General features: G+C 46.9%; 1 protein-coding gene across 1 annotated transcript; it reads left to right on the forward strand.

Moving 5' to 3' along the window:
* Positions 1-9,680: 9,680 nt before the first annotated feature.
* Positions 9,681-11,727, forward strand: LOC123140651 (GATA transcription factor 12). The gene is made up of 2 exons (XM_044559938.1): positions 9,681-10,217; positions 10,581-11,727. Exons 1-2 carry the CDS (start codon positions 9,903-9,905, stop codon positions 11,466-11,468), a joined length of 1,203 nt encoding a protein of 400 aa, XP_044415873.1. The 5' UTR covers positions 9,681-9,902; the 3' UTR covers positions 11,469-11,727.
* The last annotated feature ends 259 nt before the right edge of the window (positions 11,728-11,986 follow it).

The raw sequence follows: 11,986 nt of genomic DNA on the forward strand, positions 1-11,986 counted from the left end.
TATTTGATGTTTTCGAGTGATTCTTTTTGCGTTAGATTCAAAATTTTGTCTAGCTTCTGTTTGTGCCACTAGTTTTCAACTTTTAATGATTTAAATTTGAATTTGTTTAAATTTGCTTCAAACCATAGATTGTGAATAACTTGAGTTTAAAAATAGTTTTAAATGAATATTTTCCCTCCTAGTCACATGTTAGGTTGTTGTCACGGTAAGATTTATATGGTTATTTTAAGAATAATTTAAATTAGGATTTTAATTTACATAATATTGTTTTGCTTATATAGTTGTTTTAGTCATTTAATTGTTGTTCTTAATTATTTTTAGTTAGTTCTTTCTGTAGATTTTAACATGTTGTAGTATGCTTTTGTTAGACAATAGTAAAACAAATTTTATAATTAATTAATATTAATTTTGCTATTGTTTTGTATTATTAGTTGTTTAGCCTTTAATTATAGTTGATAGAATTAGTTTTGCTATATTAAAAAGTACAATAATTCTTTTTGCCACTTTAATATAATTAATTAGTTTCTGTTGTTTGACAATAATTTAGTTTTTGTAATTAGTTAATATTGCTTTATTGCTATGTTAGTTTTAATTTCTTATGATTATAACTAGATTATTATAATAGTTTTTAATTAGTTCTTTTTGCTAGTTATTAATTTAGCAAAATGCAATGTTTGATTAATATAGATTTCATTGGAGAGTGATGAATAGTTCTATCAAGGATTTCATCGGTAGGATTGGATGGACACCAACCCGTACTAAAGGGGTTCTAAAGAAGCAATTGATTTCAGCATATGAGAAATAATTTTAAAAATTATATTTATTTAAAAAATAAATGATGTCATATTTGGATTCCTCACATATTTATGATAATAATGGATATATTATTTGTCGAATCGATTCACAAATTTGAAGATATTAATTATGCCATATTAAATGAATAAATGATAAAAAATGAATAAAATAATATTATTACTTATTTTATTTTCATTGAAATTCAATATTATTATTACTTATTTTATTTTAATAATTATTTGGAATTCAAAAAAATTAAATCATGTGACATCAAGACCTAAGGGTTAATATGATTGTTAGCTTACTATTGTCAGGAAAATAAAAAGTACAGACTTGAAATTTAGGGGAAATAGAGCTGGGAAGTTAAGCGTACTTTGACTGGAGTAGTGAGAGGATGGGTGACCGTCCGCGTAGTTAGAAGATTTGGAATGAGTGCTCCACGCTTGAGCAGTGAGGAGGAGTGATTAGAGATTAAATTGTCAGATAATTCAAAATTTTAAAAAACAAAAAAACTTAAAAAAACAAAAAATTCAAAAAAAACGAAAAAATTCCTTTAGTCACGGTTAGTACACCAATCGGGACTAAAGGTCCTCCAGCCCCGCCCTAGACAGCTGCCACATGGAACACTTTTAGTCCTGGTTCATAACACAACCGAGACTAAAAGTGGTGGCCTTTAGTCCTGATTGCTTAGTCCCGGTTGCGACTAAAGGCCCGTTTTCTACTAGTGAGGGTTGTGCCCGTGTGGCCTTCATTTTCTTTTCTCAAACCCAATTTCATCCGCTCAAAACACAAAACAAAAAAACAAAAGCTTGTTACTGAGAAATTGTAGGCATGTATTGCCACAGTTCTAAGTCTTTTCAGACATACAAAGCAAAATGGGTAAATCTATATTTTAAACTATGTCTATACACATCCATATGTAGTTTATATTGAAATCTTTAAAAAGACTTATATTTAAGAACGAAGGGACTAGATTCCATTCTATGTGGACGTGAAAGCGTCAATGTTACCATTGAGAAAGAAGGCGCCAAAGCATGAAGAACCGAAAGTTGACGTCTGCCGTTTACCCGTTTCGTCGCGCCCTGCGTGAACTCCGAGACCCGGGCGTACCAGCGCAAGCCGGCTATCATCATGCGTGGTAACGGACAGGCCATGTTCCTACTGCTGGCCGGGGCTCCACATTCGGGCAGGCACTCCCGTCGTGCAGAAAAATAAGTTCGGCGCATGGCACGGCAGCGCTGCTGACCATCATATGCCCACAGTGCCATGCTACCGATTGATCAGCCCAGGCGCCCGGTTATGTGCTCTGCTTTGCTTTCGGACGTGTAGGGTGCGTTTGGTTGAAGGTGTCATATGAATGGGTTGGGACCGTCCAATTTATTTGGGATTGAACCATTCAATTCATGCGTTTGGCTGAATATAAGAGATGAGCTAATTATTTAGGACGGGACCACCAGTCATGCATGCAAAGGGTGGTCATTTGATTCGACCGATTTGGTTGACTGGAACGGTTCAGGATCTTCAAGGCATATTCTCTTTTTTTTGACTTGAACCATTCATGTGCTTTATAACCAAACATGTATATTTTTGAACGATCCCAACCCATTCATGACCACCCTTGCAACCAAACACACCCTAAACCACTCGTCGCTGTATCGATCGGTGCAAAAAAAGAGGTGGCAAAAGAGAAAGCGGCGCTCGCACGAGATAATAAAGGAAAACATTCTAAATCTTTTTTTTTTGCGGAAAGGAAAACGTTCTAAATAACCGGTTGATTTCGCCATCCCGCAAACCGCCTCGCGCTCCCACCACCTGTCCCTCCGTGGCCCACATACCGCTCCCTCTCTTCCCACCTTAGGGCATGTACAATGATGTTATCTTAAAAGTGCCACATAGGATAAATGATGAGGTGGAAGAGAAAAAACTCATAAGGAAAATCTTGTCTTCTCTTATTTAAGAGAAGACAAGAGATGATCTCTTGGCACAATATGTCTCATCATATTTTTAGGAATGCCTAGTTATTGAAGATAAGACTAAGAGATGACCCATTATGGACTTCTTTTTTTGTCATTTCTAAATTACATGCAAGACTTAAGATAAAACTACCTTATCAATCATTGTACATGCCCTTATCTCTTCCATAGCCGCACTCTTCCTCGCTTGCTCCCTCTCCTGCATCTCATTCCCTCCGCCCACGAAGCAGCCGCCAGCGCCGCCGCAATCCGCTGTCGTGCCGCAGCAGCCGTCACCGTCGACGCTGCATCGCCGCACCCCGCCATAGCCGACGGCTCTACACTGCAGCATCCCCGCGCTGCATCGCAGCTTGCCGTTGTCCTCGCGCAGCTTTCGCCGTGGGCGCATGCTGCGTCACCGCACCCGTCGTCAGCAACGCTGCATCGCGGCATCTGTAATGGACACCGGTTCTGCATCGTAGCATCCCGCACGGCATCACAACTTTCGCCGTCATCATCGCGCGCTACGTTGCAGCTTCCGCTATGTCTGTCGCGCTACATCGAAGCACCCATCGACGGCAAATGCTTCATCGCAGCATCCGCCATGCCTACCACCACTGCATCTCAGCTTTCGCCGTCGTCACCGTGCACTATGCCGCAACTTCGGCCATGGTCGCAGCACCTGTCTCCGTCGATGGAGCTTTGTTGGGGGCCATCGATGTTGCGATGAAGCTCCGTCGAGGTCATCCAATGCTGCAATGGAGCTTCACCGAAGGGCTACCAGTGATGCAATGGAGCATCACTAGTGGCCTCCGGGATTGCCATGAAGCAGCATCGAAGTGGCCTGTCTTTCAATGGAGCATCGGCGGTGGCGTCGAGAGCTGCGATGGAGCGCCACCGCGTCGATGTTGTCGCTGAGTGAAGCAACACCGATCGCTCCTCGGGATCCGATGCAGCTCTCGTCAGCAGCTTCAGGTGATGCGAGACCGAAGGAGAGAAGGAGGGCTGATGTGCGATGCGGGGAGGAGATCGTGCGTGCGTTGACTATTCAAACTGATGGTGGGGAAGGATCCGACGGTGTAGTGGGGCTGATCAAACAGTCAACGAGGCGGTTTAAATCTTCATAACATCAGCCGGTTGATTTGTAGCACTGGCCGGTGATAAAACCAGGCCGGTGCTCCTGGCCGAACCAAAGCATGCCGGTTCTCAATCGTCCCTGTCGTCCTTGGTTCGAGGCTATTGCTGGCGCAGCTGCATGGCCGGAAGTAATTAACAGCAAGTTCTCGTGAAGAGTCTTGGGATGATTAGTCTATCCGCCGGGATCGTCGTGGTACGATCGTGTACCAGCCGCGTGCAAGAGTGTGTGTGGGTGGGTGCGACACGAACGTGCCATTCCCCCGGTGCTCCTCCGTTCGAGCCCGCATCACATGGCCCCTGACACTGCCGGACTCACGTGGCCGGTGGGACAAACCCGGCCTATCGCCTCACTTCATAGCTGGGCCGTGGGTGCACGTGAAGATGCGGATAGAATATATGGCCCGTGTAGGGTACCTATACTACTCCAAAATTGTGATATTAAGTATTCCTCCCATCCCAAAAATAAGTAATATAAAATCTATATCTATATCTATATCTATATCTATATCTATATCTATATCTATATCTATATCTATACCTCTATATCTATATCTATATCTATATCTATATCTATATCTATACCCCTACTAATAAAGCAAGGTGATATTCTTAGTTTCGTCCCGCGATTAGATGATTTTTTTGAGTTTTTTTTATCTGGCGAGGTGGTACTATTCACATGAAAGTTTTGATCGTCGTTTCGTGCATAGAGGAAGCGTAGTCCAAAGGCCGATACGTCTCAACCGGGTGGGCCTCGACCTTCCTCTAATGGGCTGGCTCCCTTGACGAAAAAAGTGTAAAATACATGTTCCAATTATGAATCGAACTCCCAACCTCTGATTTGGTTCACGTAGTTGGTAGCCAACCGATATATATTCAGCCTATGCTAAAGACGTGATTTGATATTTATTAGTCCAACCTCGCTCTTTTAAATCAAATCCCATCATTTTAGATACGCACGTGAGTTGTATTAAAATCAACCAGCCAAGAGAGATCCATTAAATCCAAGTCAAAAAGAAAGAAAGAGACCACATAAAGGCAAGGAGTGGGGGGACGAACATGCTGATCAGTATGCCCGTGATCGAGTGATGGCCTGCAGGAGAGGCCGGAGTTCATGGGGTCGTCGCTGCAGTACTTGCATAAATTCGTGAACAAATATCTGCATGCAACGTACGTGAAGATAAACATGCATGCTAGGCAGCAGGGCCACTATTAGCCGGTGGCATTGACCACTTTTGGCTGCGCTATTCTAATTTAACATGAACACATGACATCAATGGTCTTAGATACAACTTCTAATCTCCCTCAAGAGAAAAGGTAGATACAAGTTCTAATATAATCATCTGGGACCTACTGCTCCAATCAGTTTTCTCCTCCACCGGATTTTCTTTTAAGTTTACCCATGAATTCTTAATTAGAAAACGATAGATCATGCTGAGATGCCCTTTTAGTTTGCATAAAATACCTCTATTTAATATATTTTTCATTTGAGATTTTCATGAGTTATAGGTAACAATGCTTCATCGTTTGGATAGAGATTTAGCTACATATGATCATGTCATGTGGCATCATGAGCATTCGTTTATCCAAAAATCCAAAGGTACCAATGTGCATTCTCTATAAAGAATTGTCAGATCTCTCTTCTCCGTGTGCGTATATATAAAAGAAGCGGCTATTTATTTTTTGGATATTGTGTTATTGCACGGAAAAAATTAGCTATTATGCACAATTTGTTTATCTAGATAATATGGTATTGTGGATTGTGGATTGTGCTTCTTTTACTTAAATGTTGTAGTTAAAACAAGTAAATGTCTAACCATTTTCCCATAACAAAGCAGCCCTAGCGGCGGAATCGAAAACTTGTGGCCGTGTGAGCATCGAAGGCGGTGGGCATGGAAGCTTTCGGTAGAAGATTTTAAGCACTATCAAGCAGCTAGCCCTTGAACCAACAAACTAAATGACATAGTTCCTCTCCCTGGCCAACCTTGATTGATAAAAATCATTGTGTTTCCCCGTTGCAACGCACGGGCATTTGTGCTAGTTAGTGTAAAGTTAAGTCGCTTATTTTGGGACAGAGGGAGTACTATATATCAGGCCCGTAGTACCTACTATCGAATTCCAAAAATTTCAACATAAAAAAAAGTTCCAAATCTTCTTCATTATTTCACACCGAGAAATAGGTAAATAATTGTGAACATTTGTATCTCAACTTTGCGCCTTTAAAATATTTTTTGCTATAAAAAGTACATTTTAAAACATGCACACATGAATTCCACATTTGCAATTGGCCATTACAAGAGACGGAGCACGTGAGGTGGCACAATGTCGGCTAACTAAAAGTGCAAACTGGCGAGCTCCTCTCTCTCTATCTCTCTCCGTCTTATTTTTGAAAAGACACATATAATTACTAAGAATTCATCGGAAGTATAAAGCACCTCAAACAAAAAAAAATTACATTGAGGTCCATGGGCCGTCGGACGACCACTACCGCAGCCAGGAAGAAGAGATAGTAGGAATATATGCTCACAGCTCCGCCAACTCGATCCTACGGACAAATCGAGGAGGACCGACCCCCCCCCCCCCCCCAAGCGCCGCCCCTGTGAGGACTAGAAAACCCTAACCTAAGCGGGGTTCCCATCCCCACCACCAGATGCTGAAGCGGCTGTCAAAGGGGACGTTAATCCATAGATGGGCCGGTGGAGCTTGGAGGGGAGGAGAACTTTGCCATAGGTGCTTAGCCTGGTTCTAATATATTAACATTTTTTTGCAAAAATAATGTGATTTTAAATTTTAGATTATTTAATTGAAGTAAAAGAGCCGGTCAGAGGGTGCCCTTAGGCCAGATCACCAATTTGCACCCGGCTAACCCCAACAAAAGTTAGAAAACTCTTCGCTATTCTCAGTACCAGCTAATGTTTTATTGTAGGAAGATGCTCGACTGTAAAAAAACATATAGATAACCCAATATGTTTTTTGTTATAGCTATTCGTCCATAAAATGTTGATGATCTTGGCGGGGTTGATGGAATGAAGTATGGACCACCTAAACCGTAGCACACAAGAGCAAGCAATAAGCATCAAACGAAGCAACATCGTTTTATTTGCCACTCTCAGCATCTCCAACTAACTATTGTATTCTTGCGTTATATTCTTTTACATTGCAATTTTACTATGTGTATAGTGTTGATTGGTAGGGTTCTATGTCTTCTCATTCTTCTTTGTTCGAAGTGGCTGACCACTCTTTATGAGGAGTGTGTTCTTTATTGTCTCAAAGAATCCTTGGATTTGTAAAAAAAAACATCGCGTTTCTTTTGTTTCACACCTTATAATTTTCTTTCTAGTCTATTCTAGAAATAGAACTTTGCGTCGCTTTATAAATAAAGCACCAACTGAAGTCCATGCAATAAGTCATCTAGCAGTGAGGAGAAAGAAAATAATAAGTATGTTGGGACAACTGCACAAACACCAACCAAGTTTATCGTGTTGTGATGTATTTTTGGCGATCCCATCTCGACGACGGCAATGCACAACTCCACGAAAGAGCAGGCCTCCAAAGCCGCATCTCTTGAGGACATGCACCGTGTAAGCCATGACAATATTTTTGAGGAGCATCTCGACGCGACTTCTCCCTTCCAATCGACTACATCGACCGGTTTGTCTATGGTCACTACTAGTACCTTTTGAAGTTTATCATGCAATATTTTTGATGTAGTATGTCGTCTGTGATTTGCTCCAGCAACACACTCCCTCCGTAAACTAATATAAGAGTGTTTAGATAACTACTTTAATGATTTAAACGTTTTTATATTAATTTACAGAGGGAGTACTTGTTTTGTTGTTAGATTTGGCTGAGCTTAACCCAAATGCGTATATCCCAGCAGAAAACGAATCCGCATAAAGTAAACACAGTATCTTCACCCCATTCCTCTCTTCATCCTACACGGAGTACAAAAGGTTAAAGCAAAGTAGGTTACCTTGGAATTTTGTTCCTACTATAGTTTTCACTTGTTCACGGGTACCTAGCCACGCTAATGATTCATCCACGCGATTAGGTTAAGATCGTGCTTTATCAACACGCCGGTGCATCGCCGTTCCCAACGACAAAAAATAAGCATACAATTTTCTGGAAAGGAAGAAAAAACTGCCAAGCAAACAAAACCGACGCCAACCACACTGGTCACGCCTCCCGAGGCCAATCCACCTCGGGATCAACGACCCTGCAGGCCCCGGGGGGCCGCTCCCGCCTCAGCCCGCCGGCCCAGCGGCCCGCTCCGATGGCGGCCACGCGGTGGGCTGCTCGAATCCAACGGCGACGGAGCGGTTAGCGGCGGGGCGGCCCACGTGGTGCGTACGTGGTTGCACGAGAGGGGGAGCGTGACGTGCGCGGCTTCCACGGAGGCGCAACGTGGGCGAGATCCTGGGCGTCGGTTTTAGCTTTAGGGCGGCCTGTAGTGGTGGTGCCAACGACGTGAGGCTCGCAAAGCTTTTCAACGGCAAAGCACTGATTGCTAGTGCTGCGTGGACAATGTGAGCATGACTCAGTGGGGTTGGTGGGGCCCACCAGGAGTGATCCATCCGTGGTGCAGTATGGCAAGGTGGTTTTTTTTTTTTTTGGGCAAGGTGGTTTTAGGGGCTATGGGTGTTTCTTTTTTACCAAAAAAAGATGTAAGGAGCTATAGTGGATAGTAAAAGTCCGAATAATTTTGACGTCGAACGTTCGGTATTAAGTTCAATGGAGCGAGCATGTCGAATGCGTACGAGCGGATGCTTAGGGGAGTGACGATGCAAGGAGAGATGGGCGGAGGAATGAGCACTGAAGGAGGAAAAATGGGCGAAGACAGGAGATGAGAGGGGAAGGAGGAGAAAGGGATGCACAAAGAGCAGACTGACTAACCTCGATGGGGAAGACCGACGATGGCGTGTGACGGCGAGCTCGATCAGGGCCGTAGACGAGTATACTAAGTGAGCGTAAAGAACCAGATGACTAGGAGCGCGATGATGCTTCGATTTGTCCGACGGTGGAAGGGAGGGGCACCATTTGAGGAGGAGCACAACATGAAATACTAAGAGTGGATACAGATGGGACGGCGAAAACGACGTTGTGGAGCACAATGGCGCGAGTAAGAGATAGATGGAGAGGGCGAGGGGGGAAGGGAGTGGATGGCGGCGACTATAAGAGGGGGCGACCCACGTGGAAGCATGACCAGGTAACACTCTATTTCATGCAATGCACGCTACATAGCCGAGTGAGGTACATAGTCGAATGGGGTACACGCATGTGTACTTCGACTATTATGACCTGTTGCGAGCATCATATAATGCTACCTCCCCTTCATGGTGCCCCAATCACGGTGGTTTTTGCAGAGTGATTTTGTACAAGAATCAACACAGGGTAAATCATCAATAAAAACCTCAAATGTGGATCTTTGAATTAAAGAAGTGATTCAATGCTTGCTAGCAAATTTGCCTTTTGCCATGAAGCAAATTACAATCAAAACGCTCATAAAAAACCCATTCAAACTCACCAAAAATGACCCAATCAGCCCGATGTTGCCATAGATGAAGGCGACGAGCACATGGTGCTGCACTGCACTGCATGGTGGCGCTACTGCTGTCATGCAAATGTCGTCTTCCCCGCGACCATAAATCGGGGAGCTGTTTCCTTTTTCTCTCTCACCGCGGTGAAACCCCGATTTAACAGGCTTTTAAGGGTGGCCTCCACCACCGCCAGCGCCAGGCCCAGCCAGCAGGCCAGGGAAGAGTGGCTCTGGCTTTATTTACTCCTAAAGAATCGTTCAGCCGAGCTCCGCTTGACCCCTCCCCCCTCCCCTCCCCTCTCTCTCCTCCACTCCGCTCCCTCCCGATTAAACCCTACTCTCTCTCTCCGCCTGCGTCTTTTCCGCCCGCCTCCACCCAGCGAAAAAATAATTCCGGGGGCGACGGCCGTCGGGAGTCGATAGAATTCGTCCCGGGAGGAGGAGGAGGAGGGATTTCTCGTTTTGTTCTGTTTGTTTGGATTTGGATGGAGGCGGCGGCCGAGTGCGCGGGCGGCGGCGGCGGCGGCGCCCTAAGGGAGGTCAAGAAGGAGGCCGGCGCCGGCGACGTGTTCCTCGTCGACGACCTCCTCGACCTGCCCTGCGACGACGACGAGGAGGAGGACGACGCGGCGGCGGCGGGGTTCGCCGACGGCGCCGCGGACTGTAGCGCCGGCGAGGCCGGGGGCGGCGGCGGCAACGCGTCGGCCGACTCGTCCACGGTCACCGCCGTCGACAGCTGCAGCAACTCCCTCTCCGGCGGCCTCGCCGACGGCGACTTCTCCGGCGGCCTCTGCGAGCCGGTAATTATTAATTCCTCTCTTTTTACCCTCCCGTGTCCATTATTAATTCACGCGTTATTCCTTCGTCGCACGAATTTATCAAATTTTGGCGGACGAATTATTCACGGTCAATGCGTTCGTCTCCCCCCATTAACACTCGCCCCGCCCCATGAATGAAGGCAGCTTTTGGAGTGACGTCTCCCGTAAATAGTAACCGATGAACCCCGCGGCCGGAAATAGCAACCTCCTAAATGCTCTCCGTTTCTCCGGACACGGAAACGAAACGAATACTCGATCACTTTATTATCATTTCCGAGCTAATTCCGCGGCGCTCGTTTGGTTCCATTGCTGAAAATCGTGTGCTGTGTGTCTGTGGATTTGCAGTACGACCAGTTGGCGGAGCTGGAATGGCTGTCCAACTACATGGGCGACGACAACTTCCCCACCGAGGACCTCCGCAAGCTGCAGCTCATCTCCGGCATCCCCTCGGCGTCGTCCCAGACGGCCCCGCGCGCGCCCGCCGCGCCGGTGCAGCCTTGTGGCGGTGGTGGCGTCGGTACGGCCTTGTGGCGCTCGGAGGCGCACGCCGGGCAGGTGTCCGTGCCGGGCAAGGCGCGCAGCAAGCGGTCCCGCGTCGCGCCCTGCAACTGGTCCTCCCGCCTGCTCGTGCTCCCGCCGGCGCCGGCCTCGCCGCCCTCCCCGGCGTCCGCCGTCATCTCGCCGTCCGAGTCCGGGACGGCGTTCCCGCTCTTCCCGAACAAGAAGCCCGCCAAGTCGTCCAAGAAGGAGGGGCCGGCCGCCCCCGCCATGACCGCCGCCGAGGCCGCGGCCGCGGAGGGGCGGCGGTGCCTGCACTGCGAGACCGACAAGACCCCGCAGTGGAGGACGGGGCCGCTGGGGCCCAAGACGCTGTGCAACGCGTGCGGGGTGCGGTACAAGTCCGGGCGGCTGGTGCCGGAGTACCGGCCGGCGGCGAGCCCGACGTTCGTGCCGTCCAAGCATTCCAACTCGCACCGCAAGGTGGTGGAGCTGCGGCGCCAGAAGGACACCCCGCAGCAGCAGCTCCTGCACCATTCTCAGCACAAGCCGCCGCAGCAGCAGCTCCTGCACCATTCTCAGCACCAGCCGCCGCAGCAGCAGCACCAGCTGGGGCCGGGCCTGGGGTTCCAGGTGCCGAGCCCGCTGCTGTTCGACGGGCCGCACCTGGGCGGCGGCGCGGACGAGTTCCTCATCCGCAACCGCATAGGCCCCGACCACCGGCAGCTCATCTAGCCTAGCTTAGCTAGCCAGCGCCGCCCAGCTCGCCTAGGAGGAGGATCGTTCCGTTAGCCCCAGCAGCAATAATTCAGCAAGAAGAACAGCCAGCCCAGCCCAGCTAAAACTTTTTTCCTAGGAGTTGTTGTTTCTCCGGATTTTAATTTACCTTTTTCCAGAGACCTGTATGCTTGCTTGCTTGCTACACTCTCCGTGTTTCTCAGTCAGCTCTCGAGTTCCTTAGAAACTAATCCTAGGGTGCATTTTGTTCGTTTTCCTTCCTTCTCTTCTTTTTTCATAGACTTTTTTCTTTGCTTTTCCATAGATTTTTTCCTTCATTTTCTTGTAATGCAGTCAGTGCAGGGTTCATAGCCTAGATTCTAGAACAAGAGGAAACAACAACAGCAGCAAACAGCAACGAGCAGCAGTGTTTTTCTTTGAAAGCAATTCTGCAAAAGTAACCAGTGAAATTGAGCAAAGCTAGTAGCTCGAGGCTCCAGGCTCGCATGTGATTTCCAATCTTGTCTGTGTTTGGG

This window comes from Triticum aestivum, chromosome 1B, assembly GCF_018294505.1.
Source record: "Triticum aestivum cultivar Chinese Spring chromosome 1B, IWGSC CS RefSeq v2.1, whole genome shotgun sequence".
NCBI classification, from domain to species: Eukaryota; Viridiplantae; Streptophyta; class Magnoliopsida; order Poales; family Poaceae; genus Triticum; species Triticum aestivum.

Bases quoted from the DNA above. Each gene is read 5' to 3' on its own strand.
- LOC123140651 (XM_044559938.1), top strand. From the start codon at position 9,903: ATGGAGGCGGCGGCCGAGTGCGCGGGCGGCGGCGGCGGCGGCGCCCTA. The intron at 10,218-10,580 runs GTAATTATTAAT...GTGGATTTGCAG, and splicing joins CCGGCGGCCTCTGCGAGCCG to TACGACCAGTTGGCGGAGCT.